General features: G+C 43.8%; 1 protein-coding gene across 2 annotated transcripts in view; it reads left to right on the plus strand.

Annotated features, from left to right (window-relative positions):
- The window catches only part of XPO6 (exportin 6), a 110,080-nt gene that overhangs the window by 77,511 nt on the left and 14,534 nt on the right, over positions 1 to 18,035 (plus strand). For both annotated transcript variants that reach the window (XM_060120131.1, XM_060120130.1), the window contains exons 12-17: positions 1,137 to 1,206; positions 7,706 to 7,865; positions 10,999 to 11,091; positions 14,725 to 14,869; positions 16,530 to 16,676; positions 17,581 to 17,770. In XM_060120131.1, coding sequence (XP_059976114.1) covers positions 1,137 to 1,206; positions 7,706 to 7,865; positions 10,999 to 11,091; positions 14,725 to 14,869; positions 16,530 to 16,676; positions 17,581 to 17,770 — 805 coding nt within the window. The remainder of the gene's footprint in view (positions 1 to 1,136; positions 1,207 to 7,705; positions 7,866 to 10,998; positions 11,092 to 14,724; positions 14,870 to 16,529; positions 16,677 to 17,580; positions 17,771 to 18,035) is intronic.

The following is an 18,035-nucleotide window of genomic DNA, read 5'->3' on the forward strand; positions in this document are numbered from 1 at the left end:
GCCTAATTATTTCCCTGCATATAGCACGAGTAGTAAGGCTTTTTTGCTCACCAGTATTATAAAATGTATGTATTTTAAACAGAATAATAATTACCATAACTGACCCTCAAATTTAAAAATGTTAACATGTCCCCCAGATATTTTAAAATCAACATTTGGAAGCTCTGTTTTTCTTTCCTAAACTCTTGGGTGTAATATGAATTTTACTAATGCTTTCATTAGTAGCTCAGAAGTGGCTAAGCCAAGTGGAAGATATATTTATAAAAATTACATTGTTGAAAAGTTAGCCTTTGTAAAGCTCACTCTTGACAAATTATTTGCTGGGTACTCTCTGCCTGTGTTTATGTGCTAGAATCCTTAGTCATAAGGACTGATTTCATTTACTAAGTGGTGTTTGTTATTTGAGGAGATTTCATTAAGTCCATCTCTCCTCTAGAGGCAGGATAATTTATTAGGGTCAGCTTTGCATTGCACAGCCCAGCTATATCTTGTATTCTCTTATGGAGAGTGCCATTTTATATTTTGCCATCTGCCTTTCTTTGGGGCCTGTCGTATTAACATCTTAATTTTATCTTAATGGTGAGTTAGCAGCTTTAGAAAGAAAAGGTAGAGCTCTGGTTATGAAGGTCCTGTCTGCTAAATGAGTATGGCAAACTGACTCCAAATAATTTGGCTGTCTTTTCACTCTGCCATGCACTTTAATAAGGCATATCTGCTATTGCTTTCAAAGGCAGGGTTTTCCTTGGACTTGAAGGGAGGTGGGCCCTGTCTCAGAGCTCTAGAAGGTGTAGATCATTTGGGGGCTGGATGTCCTCTTTTAAGAACATAATAGTCATAATAATCGCACCCAGCATCCAGTGCTTTGTTTAGAAAAAGTATCAAACTGGTGTGTTATTTTCTTTCTTATTCCAAATATTAACTGGTGGTTTCAATTGTAGAAATTGTCGGGGGGGGAGGTGCTGAAGGGTGCCACCTCTTCTTGGCTGCATATAAAGCTTCCCAGAGAAAAGTTTTTTATCCTGTTCCTCCCCACCATAGGTACTTCTTTCACTGTTGAAATGCTGTTACAATTCACATTTATGGTGGGTTTTTTTGTTTGTTTTTTAGTTTTTAAATCTTTGTTTCTTTGTTTTCAGTTTCCAGTTCTTCAGGACAATTTAGAAGTTTATCTGGGGTTACAGCAGTTTATAGTTACTTCAGCGTCAGGTAAACTGGCTTTTATTTTCTAATTTAATGTTCAGAAAAAATTGGACTGATAGTTAATTACTGCCTTCTGTGTTGTCAGAACATGCTTTCTCCACTGCCCCCTCCCTACTGCTCCCTCTCTCTCCATTTCTAAACAGGGAAAATTAAACACACACACACACACACACACACAAAATCATGATTAAAAAGGAGCTTTGGGGGAGGTAAGAGATGAGGCTGTGATGGCATATTCCAAAGAGGCGTCTCAGTGAGAGAAAGGAAGCTGGTTTGGAGCAAAGAGGTAGGACTTTTGAAAAACTCTAGTGATTAGAATATTTCTCTGTGTCCTTTAAGCCAGCTAGTACACTAGAAAAAAATGGCCGTGGACTTTCCTGCGACGGGTTTGTTCTTCTCTGGCTTTTAGAATCAGGAGGACATGGAAGCAACTCTGCAGCAGGTGGACTGGTAGAGCTCACCCTGGGGGATTGTTAGCTCTCCTGTGTCAACAGCCCTGACTGTAGCCAGTTGGAAAGATTTTGGCCTGCTGTTGGCAGGTTTCACCAGCTTGGGGTTTAGGGTTAGCATTTTTTGGTTATTTTGTTAATAATAATGATAAAATAATAGCTTCTATTTGTAGAACACACATTGCATGCCAGGCACCATGTTATTTGCTTATGTTATTTAATTCTCTCAACTGGCCTGTGAGGTGTAAGTACTAATAATAGTTCTCCTGTTTTACAGAAGAGGAAATTAATGTTCAGAGATGTTAGTTTACCCAAGGTCACGTGGCTTGTTGGTGCTAGTACCAAGATGGTGTAATAGGGAATGATAAAAAGTTGAATTAACCAAAATCTGACATTCATTCTGCCAGCTGAAAACACACACGCGCCTGCACACACACACACACACACACACACACACACACACACACACACACACACACACACACACACACACACACACACACACACACACACACACACACACACACACACACACACACACACACGTCATTTCACACTGCTCTTCCTCACAGTTTTCCTTACAGGAGTTATGCCTGGCCCTGGCCGGGCTCCCCTGTCTTGTGTAACTCTTGTTTCAGCCTGGCACAGAGCTGTCCAGGGTGTAGCCCATTGCCTGGATGAGCTTGTTATTTGTGGCAGAGTCTCCCCAAGAGGCTCTTTCTGCCCTTCTTGGTGGCCTGTGACGGCTTGTTTCCATGACTATATTAGCTTCTAAATAATCCGCTGGGCCCCAGGAGGTTGATGGGACTTGGCATGCCCTAGCTTTAGGCCCTGATTGTGTAGATAGGGTAAGAACAGCTTATGCAGAACTTTGAAGAGACCACTTTTCAAAGCAAATGCGCCTGTAAAATGCTGTCAGCATGTATGGACATATGACTGTGTACAAATGCTACAGATGTTTCCAGAATCCATTCTTGGGAAAAATCATACTGTGCTGATCTCTCCCTCAGGGCCACTATTCAAATTAGAATATACTCAGGACCCTAAAGACATTCTTGATCTTAAAAAAAAAAAAGTCGAGCGTGTATTCCTTTCCCCCAAAATTGACCTCTAAAGTCAGTGTTAGTAGCTGACTATTTTTACATTACATTGAGTCGGTCTTCAGGTGAAAATCTGCAGTGATTCTTAAGTCCTTTTTCTGAGACATAATTGATAACTTAGAGCTTCTTATCTGAGAAGGATAATCTGAATGATTTTTCCCTAAATGAAATATCATAGGCCTGCTCTCATTGCCGCCCATTTACTGGCAATTTCACAGTGCCCTTGGCTCTTCCAGGTCATTTCTAAACCTCATCCCTAGCACTGATCATTGGTGCCTATACTCCAGTGGCAGAACCTCTCAGGCCAGAGAAATCCTTATTTCCTGTTTTAAAATGAGCTCTCTTATCCATGACAAAGCAAAAGCCAAGTTTCCAATGCAAAGGCTATTAAAAAATGGAAACTCTGAGTACGTTTTGTTCCTTGGTTCCCATGGTCATTTACCCCTCATATAACCTCCATGCTATATTAGTCAGCCTTACTGCCTCTTACCAGAAACTACGTTCTCTTTCCCCTGATGGGTTATGGCCCATTCCTTTCATCTGCATTGACCTTCTCCCGGCCTGAATTCCAGAGCCTGTGAGATGGGAGTCTTACTCTTTACTCTGCTTCTGCTGATCCTCCTGCTTCCACTTCCTCAGTAAAGTCCAAGGCAAAACATGCTGTCCCTGTGGTAGGTACATCAGTCACTGTGCCTCCCTTACCCCTGGGAGTCATCATTTGCCCTCGCTGTTTGTCCCTTTTGTGGTTTGAGAAATCCTTAAAGCCCTGTTGTGCCCCTAGTGCTGCATTTCTGTCCTTATGTGGCCCTCAGGTATCCATTTTGTAGGTGATTGGCTTCTGCCACTCCTCACTGAGATCTTCCCTCATTGGGGCAATATTTCTGCTCTCAGCAGCCCTGTTAATTTTTCTGTTTAGCTGTGCAAACTTCCCTGCCTAAGAGATTGCTCCCGCTACAATATATAGATTTTTGGACTTAAATTCTTTGTTCTGCTTAGGTTCGTTTATGACTTGTTTGTTCTCTCAGAGTGGAATACCTTAAATGCTAATTTTTATACCTTTATCTCCCAGCCTCCCCCCGCCCAAAAAAAAAAAAAAAAAAAAGAAAAGAAAGACCGAATTATATTTAACATTAAGATGTTTCTTTCCAGGGCAGTGATTTGCCAGTGAGCTGTTCTTTGGATGTGGCTTAGGTACATCTAGACAGCTGCAGGGTGACTTGCTTTCTGTAAGATAGGACTTCAGTGTGGCCATGATATTTTCTATCTCTGAAACCTGTACCTAGCAGTGTTCTCCCCTGCCGGCTCCACTTTGCGGATGTTCTATGCTGTTGACTGGAGGAGGGAGGGAACTAAGCCTTAGCCAAATAGAAGAAAATGTGGGTTGATCTGAACAGCTTTTCACAGTGGGAACTCTAGCCTGCCCCCTCAGGTTGAGGTGTGGTACCTTGCATGATTTTTTGGTGGTGGTGGTAGTATGTGGTTTCCAGGCTGGGGGCAGGGGCTGGAGACTGATTTAGGGTACTTACTGCCTGTATGTTTGTCTGCCTTGCAGATGGAGCAGGGAAGAGCAAACTGCCATTTTGATTAATGTGAACCTTGGATGGCACATATGTATTAAGTTGAATTATATGGAATTGCAGTTTTGTTAGGTCGGAAACGGTCAAATATCAGCAATTTCATACGGTTCAAACTAATAGTTTAAGACACACATAGCAATTGCGAGCTGTTTTTCATTTTAGGTACTGCTTTTTGTCAGACAAATTAGGGTAGGTTTAGAGGGGAGTGATCAGGATGGCAAGGATTCTTGAGGGAGGGTGACACAGAAAATGGAAGGGGCCCTGGGATGTATTTCAGCCAAGAGGAGACTGGCAAGAGTGTGACCCCTCTCTCCATATCTCCCCAAGACTGTCATGTGTCAGCAGGCTTAGGCTTGTTTTTCTCCCCTCAAAGGGTGGGGCCAGGGGTAATAAGGAGCAATTATAGGGAGACCCCTGTGTTTTTGACCAAGCTGTCTAGAGATGGAAGACTCCCTCAAGAGGCATTGGGCTCTCTAGTATTCAGTTGAGGTGTCCAGGAAGAGGCTGGAGGGGCAAGGCTGGGGGAAGGCCGTGCTTCAGATGTATGCGTGGATGCAGGGGCCAAAGGGGAAGGGGGGCAGGCCTGGTCACCATGATTTTTAAGCTGTCTCATGACCATCTACTAGGGAAACATGATTTAGGGTGGGTTTTGGTTTGGTTTTTAAAAGAGAAACACAGACTGTTTTCCTTCATGCTTAAAATATTTAAGAACCTAGTTCTTAGGTTGTACCCAAGGGTACCGAGTTCTTGGTATTTAGTACAGTGAATAAGTTGAAACCGGCTCGGCAGGGTAGAGGTCGGTGGGAGACGGGGTGGAAGATGAGGATGGGTGCGTGCAGGGAGAGTGAGGGGCCGCTGATGCGGATTCGAAACCTGTCCACGTTGCTCTCTGAAAGAAGAGCTGGCCTCATCTCTTTTGAAGCCTGTACCACCACCACATCCAGTTCCAGGGTATGTTTTTCTTAAGGGTTTATTTCCCACAGAGCCCTAAGGCTTGGTTGGTGTGCATACAGGTGGAACAACAGGTTTTCGTTTACTCTGGGCTTCGGTTACATAGCAGTAACCCTGAACATCCTTGACATTCAGAAGGTGTGTAACTGTGGCACTTTTGTTAACTGGGAGAGGAGAGGAGAGAGGCATTTTTCCCTCTCATGTGACCAAGCGCGACCAGAACCACTTCTTGGTTCTGTGTGTTCTGTGGACTCCTCTGGCTGGCGGTGTGGGATGCTCACCCTCCTGCTCTGACCAGGGGAGCTGGCCCACCCTCCTTCAACGCCCACCCAGCGGCCTTGGCAGGGCTGCCTGAGGCTGAGAAGCCCACTCCGTGTTTCTGCACTGAGGCTCTGCTCTCCACGGGGAGTGTTGCAAGCGGACAGGTGATCGGGCAGGTCAGGGCGGGCTTTGTCACTGGCTCTCTCCTTGAGTTGCCCCTTCCTTTTGTTCTTCTGCTCCTTGGGGTGTGACCCACTGTAACAACACCCTGGTCACAGTGTCCCCTTTTCCAGTCTCCTGTCCTTCCTTTGGGGCTGTCACAGGCTCTCTTCCAGCCTCAGCACTTGGAAGTCGGTGTAGGAGCTGAGGCATCGAACTTGCTGCTTCACCCCCAGTCTCTTAGGTGTCATCCTTCCTTTTTCTTCTCCACCGGTGTCGCTTATCCATATTCACGTTTACATAGTAAAGTGAATGCTCCCAAGGGCAGTATGAGAAAATTCAGGCCCCCAGGACTCTCTCTCCTGCTCTAGTTAGCTCTCTGTTCTGTGTGTCAAATTCAGTCGTACATCTGTGGTCACTCATTCTGTACCAGGTGCCGTGCTGGCTGCTGGGCAGAGCCCCTCACCACGAAGGAGTTAACAGTCAGTGAGGAGACAGACTTATAAATCAGTAGTTTATCTCCTTACATGCATGGAGTGCCCTGGGGGGATGTAGGAGGGGAAGTGAGTTCCCCCTGTTGGGGGAGTGGGGAGGGAAGGCTTTCCAGGAGAGGCGATACTTAGGTGAGCCTGCAGGCTATATGAGGGCCGTGAGGTGTGCGTGGCCAGAGAGTGACATGGGGACTCCAGGCAGAGACCCCAGCTTGTGCAGAGGTGCAGAGACGAGGCACCAGGGGGTCATCAGTGGGTCCAGGTGATAGAGTGGGATCGGAGGAGGAGGTGAAGTCACAGAGACCTCAGCTGAAGCTGGAGAGGTTGGGATTTTCCCTTTTGGCCAGAGGGAGCCCCAGAAGGGTTTGGCACCTTGCCTGCTGGAGCTTTGTGCTTAGATCTGGGTTCTAGGAAGATGCCATGGAGCGCCATGGGGTTGGGGGGACGTTCCTGCCTCCAGCAGAGGAAAATCCTGAAGTGGCAGTGGCAGGAGAAGGTTTGAGAAGTATTTAGGGAGTGGCTGCTTTGCAGGTGCCCTATGACAGTGATCTTACTGTTGCTGCCCCTCCCTCCCTCCTCCTGGATGCAGGAGGAGGACTTGGTCAGACGGAGAGCGCTTTCTCTGGCTTGGCAATAATTAATACATTTTGTAGACCTGTGTGGGGAGAGGGGTCCAAAGGGCAAGGAGGTGGCTGAATTGAGGATGCTGCTGTCCTTCATCTTTGTTTCCTCCTTGCTCAACTTGAAGAAATGTTGAAGGAAAGTTTCAGGCCTTAGAAAATCACTAGCTCTTTGTTATTCATTATTAATTACAAACACTGAATAATGTTTTATAGTTTATAGGGTTTTTACACATTCTAATTCAGCCCTTACTATAGTGAATTAGATAGTAGTGCTTGTTTCCATTTTAAAGATGAAGAAACCGAGACTTAGAGGGCTCTCTGAGGCACAGAGCTTGCACGTGGCAGGGAACCTGTGTCTTCTGAATCCCAAGTCCTGTGCCTTTGGTCCATACGGTGCTAACCTGCGAACTGGGGTGGAGTGCTGAGTGCACCCTGTTCTTTGAACCCTGTCAGCCCATGGAGACTCCATTCTGCACCAGGGCCATTTGCAGAAAGCCCGCAGAGTCGCATAGACTTAGCTTAGGAGTCTAGCTCTGCCCTGGAAATACGACCCATGTTAGGCAAGTTACTGGGCCCCCCTGCGTGTGTTTCCTTGCATGTAAAATTGGCAGTGTCATTCCTCACAGGGTCAAGAGGAATCCAGTCATGGATCAGATCGGTCCATGTGAGCATGGCCCGGGCTATCTGTTGTCTCTGTTTCTCCCCCTGGCCTTGGGATGCATGTAGGTGGAGCCTGCCCAGTTTCCCTGCTTGGTACTGGGAAGCAGCCTGTGGGTTGCTATGTTTCAAAAATTGGTTTTGCTGAATATAGCGTGCCTGGATGTGCAGTTATCTGTCGTGGTCATTAAAGCATGTTCTTCGTGTTGAAAAACCATCTGAAGTGTTATGTTCCAGGACACAGGTTGAACATCACAGCAGAGAATGACTGCCGGCGGCTGCACTGTTCCCTGCGAGACCTGAGCTCCCTCCTGCAGGCTGTGGGCCGCCTAGCTGAGTACTTCATCGGGGACGTGTTCGTCGTGCGCTTCAGCGACGCCCTCACGGTGGTGGAGAGGTGGGTGGGCAGTTACAGCATGGAGCTCAGCTTACCTGCTTGTGTGAGGAACAGCTGTTGCCAGGCAGCTCTCCTCTGGCGCCAGGTGAATTGAGGCTCTGCCACATACAGGGGAGTGTGGAGCAGTCACTGACCCTCTCTGAACTTCAGGTCCCTCATCTGTAAAATGGAGTGGACATAGTATCCTGTAGGTTTATTGTGAGAATTACATGAGGTAAGGCACTGAGCACAGGGCCTAGTATGTAGCAAACAGTAAATATAAGCTGTTATTTCATAGAAGATCTTATATTTAAAGACAGGAGTAACCTCAGAAGAAACCAGGTGAGGTCATAAAGAGACATGAAGAAAGCCGTATTAATAAAAGGACAAACAAGTAGGCAGTAGGCACTATCCGAGTAGGCAGCCAGGCGCCAGAGGTGGGAGCTTTTCTGGTCCTTTTAGAATGGGACTGTTTTTTCCAGTCCTCTTAGGGTCCTGAGGATTTGAAGCTGGGCAGCCTCCAAGCCTGACCTGAGGGGTGGATCCCAGCCTTCCCACCACCAAGCTCCTTTTACTACTTCTTCCTTGAGGGTCCCCCACAGGGTTTACAGCTGCATTTGTTGAAGACCATTTCCTACTACCTAGTCTGCCCCCTCCCTTCTTATGAACTCATACATTTAAAAAGTCATATGCTTAAAATAAAAGTGACAGGAGGTTTTCAGATCGTTTCAAGGTAACCAGTGAGTTGATTCGATCAAAACTGGGTGTGTGTGGGTCCAGCCGAAAGTTGAGAGACACCTGGTGCTTTCATTTACCCAGTAGCTGTATCGTTGGGAACACATGAGGAGTTGCTGGGGCTCAGGCCTAATTACTTGCATGCCAGATTTTTCTTTAACTGTTACCCTTAGCCTAAAAGCAGCGATAACTAAGAATTTTAAATAAATCTTGAAAAGCCAGATTAATATTAATAATAAAACCAGCATACAGTAGTAGGAAATTTTCAAAAGTAATTTTGTACATTTTCTTTCATTCTATACTTTGAGGGACAGGTATTGTCATTTTATCTGAGTAAATTCTGGCCCAGAGAGGGTGAGTGCCTTACCTCAGGTCACACAGTTCATGAGTGGGAGCACAGGTACTTTAACCAGTTTCCTGAGTCCAAATATTGTGCTCTTTCCAAACCACAGAGCTTCTACTTCAAGTTCCTTTCCCTCTTTTTCCTGCACTAGGCCTGTTTCTGCTGATCGTTAGTAGGAATAGAACATGTCCTTCGTCTAAAATCCATATTTAATTTAAACTTAAGCAATATATTATATCCATCAGTCATTTCAACTTCATAGTGAGATGACTGTTCAGAGATCCTGGATTGCTATTTTATAGGTCCTTATATATACATCTTTCTGCACTGCTTAGGTTTTCAGGCTCAGTACGTAAAGATACTTTGCTGTTTTGTCTTCATTTAGAATAAAGTGTGAGAGAAGCCTCCTTGTTATGGCTATGTGATCTTAATAGCCACTGTGATTAGCAGTGTTTTCACTTACAGGTTACATAAAACAAACCTAATATTAAGATTGCTAAACATAGAAATATTAAAAGATGTTCATTTTTAGTGTAGAACAACATTAAAGAATGCTGTTGAATGAAGAAACAGAATGTAAAGTCACATGCGGTATGATTTCACTTACATGAGGTACTTAAGAGTAGTCAAAATCATAGCGACAGAAAGTAGAAGGCTGGTTGCCGGGGTGGGAGGGGTATGGAGAGTTATTATTTAATGGGTACTGAGGTGCAGTTTTACAAGATGAAAGCGTAATGGAGATGGATGGTGGGGGTGGTAGCACGTTGTGAATATATTTAATACCACTGAACTGTACACTTATTGTATGAATGTGAAAAATGTGGGGCAGCTTAAAGAATTAAATACTGGCTGCGCACTGGCGTCTTACTTATTGATGGTGACTGACTTGATGCCTAGTTATTGCCACCACCACATCCCGCTTCCTAGGACTTCAGATTGAGAACGCTTGGCTCTTTTACCCTTATTTCCTTGACTGACTGGAAATTCGTCTTTCTGACTGCTCCCCAACCCTGAATAACTTGTGGCTCAAGCTTGTAGTTTTGTAACAAAGTCCTGCTTTCTCCCCACCATCAGAGAGGAGCGTTTTTCAGAGTGTGGTCCACATGTATCAGAGTCCCCTGGCTGCTATTCAAAGATGCACATTTCCAGACCCCCCTCAATGCTACAGAGTCAGTCTGTGGGGCAGCACCAGCGAGCTGCATTTGTAATTAGTTCCCCAGTTGATTCTTATGCTCAGTGAAGTTTGAGACCCTCCTCACTGTTGGACTGGGGGAGAGAAACATGCACCGTCTTCCCTGGCGTCCCCCTCAGACCTGCTCCTAGGTTTCCTTACAGAGTAAGCACAGAGAGAACCTAGCCAGGTCTCTAGTTTTTTTGGTTTGTTTGTTTATGTTTACTCAGAAAGGAATGTCTGTCTCTAATGAAAGACGCAAGACGCATTTCCCATTTCCCACTAGAGCTGGCTATTAGTTATTGTATTTAATGTTCGTTTGTACTGATATATAGTGAGCCCTTGGGCAACCAGTGGGCTCAGTAACTTGCTTCTCAAAGAATTGTGCTTGAAGTTAAAAATACCTTAATCTACTTTAGAAACTTTTGTGGCCTCCCTCCCCCTCACCCCATTTCAACTCTTCAGAAAGTTAAAAAATGGTGTAGGAAATACCCATAGATTCTACAGTGAACATTTTGCTGTATTTTCTTTATCATATACCTATCTGCCTGAAACATTCACTTTTTTTCTAATTTTTTTTATTGTGGTAAAATAATGTGTATTTTACCACAAATAGCATAAAAATTTCCATCCTAATCATTTTTATTGTGTATATTGTTACATTATATTATGTTCTCTGTGTTGGATATTTATATTGTTTTCAATGTAAGTAATGCTTCAGTTGGTATCTTAGTATATAAATCTTTATGCACATCTCAGATTATGTCTTTGGGATAAAATTGGAGACCTGGTCTGGATTCTTTTTGATTGAAAAAAATCTGTCCTCGAGACCTTGGTACCTAGTCCATTTTGTCTATTTTAGTCCATAAGCTGAATTTTTTTCTTATATTCTTCTTTGCCAACAGGCTGGTCAAAGTCACTTTGTATGGATCTCAGATAAAATTGTACAACATTGAGACTGCCGTGCCATCTGTATTGAAGCCTGATCTCATTGATGTGTAAGTATAGTTAGATGTTCGTGTATTCTCAGAAAGACTTTGTTATCTGGCCCCAAATGATTTTACAGATAAAAAGGGACTGTAGTGGCTGCCATGAAAAGATGAAAAACTCCCACCTCCAAACCTAGAAAGAGAAAGATTGTTTGATGATATCTCGGGGCCGGGGTGGTTGGAGTGAATGGAATTCATGGGGCAGATGAGAGCTGGCAGCAGAAGGTATATGGAGTAGGCATTTCAGGAGGAAAGAACAGCACAAGCCAAGCCACAGAAGTGTTCCAGAGTCACACAGTTAGGGACGTGGTGAGCAGTTGGTGTGGCGGGAGGCGGGGCTGGATAGGCATGTTAGGGCTAAGTGTTTCACCTTGAATGCCATGACTCTTACCCTGTAGACCAGTGACTGAAACTGCAGGGTACAGGAGAATTGCTTGGGAAGCATATTCCCTCAGAGATTCTGATTGTAGCAGGATGGCATAAGCCTCGGGTATTTACATACTAAACAAGAACCTCAAGTGATTTTGAAAGTGGGGCATCCAGGGACCACACTTTGAGAAACTTTACAGACAGTGAAAAGCCATTAGGAAAGTGACATATGGAAGGGATAGAGGAATGGGGACTGGAGATGGGGCCATATCCCTGAGATCACACTGCCCAGAAGGCTTGCTCTAGACTAGAGCAGGAGTTGGCAAGCTATGGCCTGTGCCAGATCCAGCCCACTGCCAGCTTATGTAAATAGTTTTATTGGAACACAGCCATGCCCATTCATTTATGTATTATCTATGAGCTGCTTTTGCACTACAGTGGCAGAGTTGAATAATTCTGAACAAGAGTGGATGGCCTATAAAACCTGAAATATTTATACTCTGGTTTTTGCAGAAAAAGTCTCTGACCCCTGTTCTAGAGCATTCTTGAGCTTCAAATTAGATAAATAATAGTCTTATTTACTGTGGTAGTTAAAAAAAATTTTTTTTTTAAATATTGCTTTCCTTTTTGAGAATTTAGAGAAAGCTTCTCCCAAGAAAGTTGCTAATTTGCTCATTAACGCAACGCCTTGAACACAATTTCAGGAAGTTTTAGAGCTCCTCCCTTCAGCCTTAAGGAGCTCTGTAAGTTTGATAGATTGATTGAAATTCTTAGGAACCTGCCCCCCCGCCCCGCCCCAAGACGCACTTTGATGTCTTCCTCCTTACTTTTGGTACTTACTTTTTGATCAATGGATTCTAAAGATAAAATACAAAATAACTGCTTTGTCACTATGAATATCAAATTCCCAATATTTATATTTTCTTACTTTAAGGTACCTAGTACCTTCTCTTACCTAACTTATTTTGAAAAAGTTCAAATCTATAGAAAAGGGGAAAATAGAATGAACACCCATATACTATACTCTCAAGCTAGATTCATCAATGATAAATATTTTGCCACATTTACTGTTTTTTTAAAAAAATAAATTAATTTAATTAATTTATTTATTTTTGGCTGCGTTGGCGTTGGGTCTTCATTGCTGCATGCAGGCTTTCTCTAGTTGTGGCGAGCTACTCTTCGTTGCACTGCCGGGTTTCTCATTGTGGTGGCTTCTCTTGTTGTGGAGCACGATCTCGAGGTGCATCGGCTCAGTAGCTGTGGCACGCGGGCTCAGTAGTTGTGGCTCGCGGGCTCTAAAGCACAGGCTCAGTAGCTGTGGCGCACGGGCTTAGTTGCTCTGCGGCATGTGGAATCTTCCCGGACCAGGGCTTAAACCCGTGTCCCCTGCATTGGCAGGTGGATTCTTAACCACTGTGCCATCAGGGAAGCCCTGCTGTTTTCTTTTTCTTGTGCTTCTCTCTGTATACACAAGTGCACACACATACATTTTTTGTGTGTGAACTGTTTGAAAATAAATTTCAGACAACACATCACTTCACATGTATATCCTTCAGCATGTATCTCCTAGGAACATTCTCCTATGTAACCATAATACCATTATCAACACTCAAAAACTTTCATAGATACAGTAATGTCATCTCCTATTTTTAAGTGTATATGTATATATATTCCGTATTCAAATTTCCCTAATTGTCCCAAGAATGTCCTTTTTACATATATATCTATAGACATACTTTTTTTTGGATCTGAGTTCTAACTAATGAATCGCACGTTATGTGTGTCTCCTGTAACCTAGACCAGTTCCCCAGATTGTGCGTGTTTGGGAGGGGTGGGGTGGAGAGAGAGACTGACTTTCTGGAGATCCAGATCCTAATTTTTTTTTTTTTTTTTAAAGAAAATCTTAATCTGGATTTGTCTAGTTTTTCTCTGTATTCGATTGAGGTTAAACATTTTAGCAAGAATACTGCATAGGAGATGACATGTCCTTCTTGCATCATATCTAGAGGCACTTGAGGTCATTTTGCCCTGGGATTGTTGATACTGAGTTTGATTTTTAAATAGTGTCTGCCTGTAACCTAGCTACATCCACTGAAAGGTCCTAGAAGCAGTGACACCCCAGTAGCAATGCTACCTCTAGCACTCAGGCTCTTGGTTTCTAAAATACATTCTCCATCAAAAGGAAGAAGAGTTCCTTGGAGAAATGCTCCAAGTCTGGGGCAGGTTGACCCTGGAGAATCTTGTTGAGTCAGTAAGGAAGGTTGGGAACATATGAAAAGGACATAGGGGCTATAGCTTGAAAGGGTTTTTCCTGGTCACACTTGACAGTGTGATCATCAAGAAAGAATGAGGATGATAATGAGTTATAACATATTGAATATAAAGCATCCATATGATTTAAAAGAAAGAAAAAGATCAGGGAGGGAAAGCTGTTTTTTACAGAAGAATACAGCTAATGAACAGAAAAAGAAAGAATTAGAAAAACCACTAGTTTGCAGCCACCAGTGTAAGAATGATTTAGGCAGGGTTCCTCAATGGGTGTTTGTTGGGGAATGGTCTATTTATTTAGAGTCTTAAAGTGTCACCCCAAGATTACTTACTAATTTTTTCAGAAAAGGGAGAAATAACCCATTTAGGTTTATTAGAAGGTCTGGTGTTTTGTAAGCTCTGAGACAACTGCCGCACTTGTAAAAAGATCGATTATTATCTGATGAATTGTGAGCTTTTATGATGTGTATTTTGTTGTGTGAATGGTACAGTACAAAACTGGCGGAAACCAAACATAGTCTTTGCTACTTCAAGCCTCTATCCAGATACCATGTATGGTATGATGGAAGCTTAAACTTGAGAGACTCATATCAAAGCTTATTTATAAAGCTATAATTCCTGGTAGTTTTCTACATCCTGATCTGTAGCTATGGATATAAAATTTTTACTAGTTCCCAAGTCAACACATTATCACTTAAGTTCTTTGATTCTGTTTTTATTATTTACCATTCTGTCGGCTGAGCTCACATGTGTCACAGAAAGATTGAATGAGATCTGATAGACATCTACTAACTGCCTTCTGTGTTCCAGGCAATGGTGGCAATATTTAGACAATGGGTTTTAACTTTTCGGTACTACGTGAGCAAGTAAATGGTTTCCACACTTTCACGCGTGTCCTAGAATAGTAAATGTGATGGATGAAATTCTTCCCTCCTGTGGAAACAAGTTTAGTGATAATATATTTTGACCATAACCTTTAAAATCACGTCTTCTCTCCTTTCGCAGGCACGCTCAGTCCCTGGCTGCTCTGCAGGCTTACTCTCACTGGCTAGCACAGTACTGCAGTGAGGCTCATCGGCAGAATACGCAGCAGTTTGTTACGCTCATTTCCACCACCATGGATGCAGTCACACCCCTGATCAGCACCAAGGTCTTGAAACAGCAAAGGCTGCACCTTTTCTTTAACTCCACGTCTGTCCTTCTGTTCATATACCCGTTTATTATAACATTAAAATACCACAAAGCATTAGACCCAATTCTTACTGCTGTGATAGAACTATGTGTCATTTCATGTTCCTTTTTAGTTGTAGTCCATATAAATTCAAATATAACTACTTTTTCAGTTCTCTAAGTCCCACATGAATACATGCTCATTGTCAAAAAGTAAAACACTGTTCAAATATACAGACTAAAAAATTATGGTACTCTTTAATCCCTACCTTCAAAACATTTTCCTTTCCAAGGGAAGCACTGTCAACAGTTCGTTGTATGTCCTTCAGACTTTTTCCTGTTTTCACATATTACTGCATACGTAAAAGTTTGTAGATAGTTGGAGAGATATCTTCAGATATCTTCTTTTGCTTAACAGTATGCCTCGGAGCCCTTTACACGTGTCGATCAAGTTCAGTTTTTCAAATTGACCAATGCTATTCTGTAGTAGGGGTGTATAATGATTTTTCTGTTGATGGAAATTAGATCCTTGTGTGTACATCCTTGTAGGGTAGATTCCTGGAAGTGTAATTGCTTGGTTGAAGGTTATATCCATGTAAAATTTGATAGATTCTAAGTCATCCTCCAAGAAGACCACCAATTTATATTTCTAAAGCATATACTTTTTTTCTTTTCTTTCTTTTTTTGGGGGGTGGGGTAGTTTTAATCATACATGGCATCCTGTACCACTATTAACAGAATAATGTATTGTTTTCTGTAAATTTTTGTTGTGTTTGTAATTGTAAATGAGTTATGATATCCTGTGAGGGGTTGTTTCAAAACTTACCTACCCATTGCTGGTATTTTACGTTGCCTCCGCTTGATAAAAAGTCACTCTGTAATGAATAACTCTGAAATGTGTGTACTCATGAATGTAGCTTTGTCCTTTTAGGTAGTTTTCTTAGAATAAGTGGGATTATAGGGTTAAAAGTTAGGGATATTTTGTGGTTCTAGGAAGTTATGTAATTTTTTCCCCTAAATTATTCTACTTGCCACTGACTCTTTGGTGTGTGTTTTCACCACAGTCTTACTAGCATTAGGTCCTGTTTTCAAAGAGTCTTCTCTTTTGCTAATTTGAAAGGGATAGAATGGTATGTGAACCAAGGTTTTGATTGGCATGTTGAGGTGAAGGAAGTAGGCGAGCCTGGTGCGATTGATGGAGTGCAGAAAGTGGGGGGGGTTGCGTGGAGAGATCTTGGCTTGATTGGAGCAAGAAGAGTGAGATGAACAATCCCCAGCTGTTTGAATGATATGCCAAGGAGTTCGCCATGTGATTTAAGAGCTGATGGGAGCCACTGTAGATTCTTGAGCTGAGAAGTGACTGAGCTCAAAGATGCTGGTGACTGAGAATGGGAGGAACTGGGCAGGGGGCGTTGCGGGGTGGTCCTGGCTTGAGGGCAGGAGCTATGGATGTGGCAAGGAAGAGGATGCCTTGTTGCTGGGCATCATTATAGGAAAAGTTCTTTGAGCCAGAGCCTAGGTGGTATACTTTGGCATCCAAGAACCATATTTAGCTTGTGGCTGCCTCACCAAGTTCTTCTGATAACCAGTCTCACAGGAGATGTTGTGAGCTGACGTATCATGTCCTCTTCCCTCTCCAGGTCCAAGACAAATTGCTGCTATCTGCATGCCATTTACTGGTCTCACTGGCCACCACTGTGCGACCCGTCTTTCTGATCAGCATCCCCGCAGTACAGAAAGTATTCAACAGAATCACCGATGCCTCTGCCCAGCGGCTGGTTGATAAGGTGAGGCCTCAGGGCTACCCTGGGGTCCCCAGAGCCATGTGGCTCAGGCTCAGGGAAGCTGAGGAAGAAGAGTCTAGCCTTTCTTTTTGCACTTAGAGCTTACAGGCTGTGCCAACACAGGTGGATTTCTTATATGCGTGGCACCGATGCAGCCTCAGTGCTCTCTGTCAGGACCTTCCTAACACAGGCAGTGTGCTGATTCACACATAAAATGTTCCTCCCAAGAGGCGTGGAGATTATGCTGCTTTAAGAGCTGGCAATTTGGCTGGTGTTGGGAGAGTCCTCTTTGCATTCTTTCTGGTTTAAAACAGTCTGCTTTTGTTGTTAAATGTCTATTTTCTTAGGGTTGAGACACTCCAGACAAGTATATTCTCCTAAAATCTTCCGGGAGGCTCAGGCTAGAAGTTTAAAAACAACAGAACGGGGGTGGGGTCATAGGGGAGTCAAAGCAGTTACTTAAAAGCACCTGGGATGTGAATGTATTGCTTCTGACTTGACGCCAAGGGCACATTGACTGTAAGAGACTCTTACCAGCACTGTTCTGAGTAGCTTCTCGGAGGGTGTCAGAAGGCGGCAGCTGAGGGACAGGTTGGATTCAGTGTCTGTGACTTCTCCCTCTGTAATGCTTCAAGTACTGAATTAGAGGGGAAGTGCCAGCACTAAGAGTGATTGTTGAGGCTGGCCCTGAGATGTGCTAGACCCAGATTTTGTGTTTTTGCCTCAGTTTCTCTTTTCTCCCTGGATTATCTGAGTTGGACCAAAGTCCCAGGCCCAGGTTTTAAGAAAGGAGCCTGAGGCCTGAGCTCGCTGTGTGCGGTAGGTACTGAAGGTTATGTCAGGCACAGCCCCTCTGCTGCCCATGTTGCTTGTAAACTTCTGATGGACGCCTTGGGTTCTCTTCCAGGCGCAGGTGTTGGTGTGCCGAGCCCTCTCTAATATCCTGCTGCTTCCATGGCCAAACCTCCCAGAGAATGAGCAGCAGTGGCCTGTGCGCTCCATCAACCATGCCAGCCTCATCTCTGCGCTCTCCCGGGATTATCACAACCTGAAACCCAATGCTGTCGCCCCACAGAGGAAGATGCCCCTGGATGACAGTAAGTGGCCCCTAGGCAGGGACAGCCTGGGGAGATAGGTAGGGCAGGCATCATTCTTCCTTTGTGGCAGATGGGATTTGCATCTGGGGCTCATGGGTGAATTCATCTGTCCACAGTCACGCAGCTGCTAGGCAGCAGAGTCGGACTCGGGGGTAGAATCCAGCTCACCTGTGGAATTCAGTGAACACATCAGATGAACGTATTTCCTGAATGCAGATTGCCCCGTCTCTTATTTAAAATGTCCAAAATAAGGAAAACATCCATT

This window comes from Mesoplodon densirostris, chromosome 16 (genome assembly GCF_025265405.1).
Source record: "Mesoplodon densirostris isolate mMesDen1 chromosome 16, mMesDen1 primary haplotype, whole genome shotgun sequence".
NCBI classification, from domain to species: Eukaryota; Metazoa; Chordata; class Mammalia; order Artiodactyla; family Ziphiidae; genus Mesoplodon; species Mesoplodon densirostris.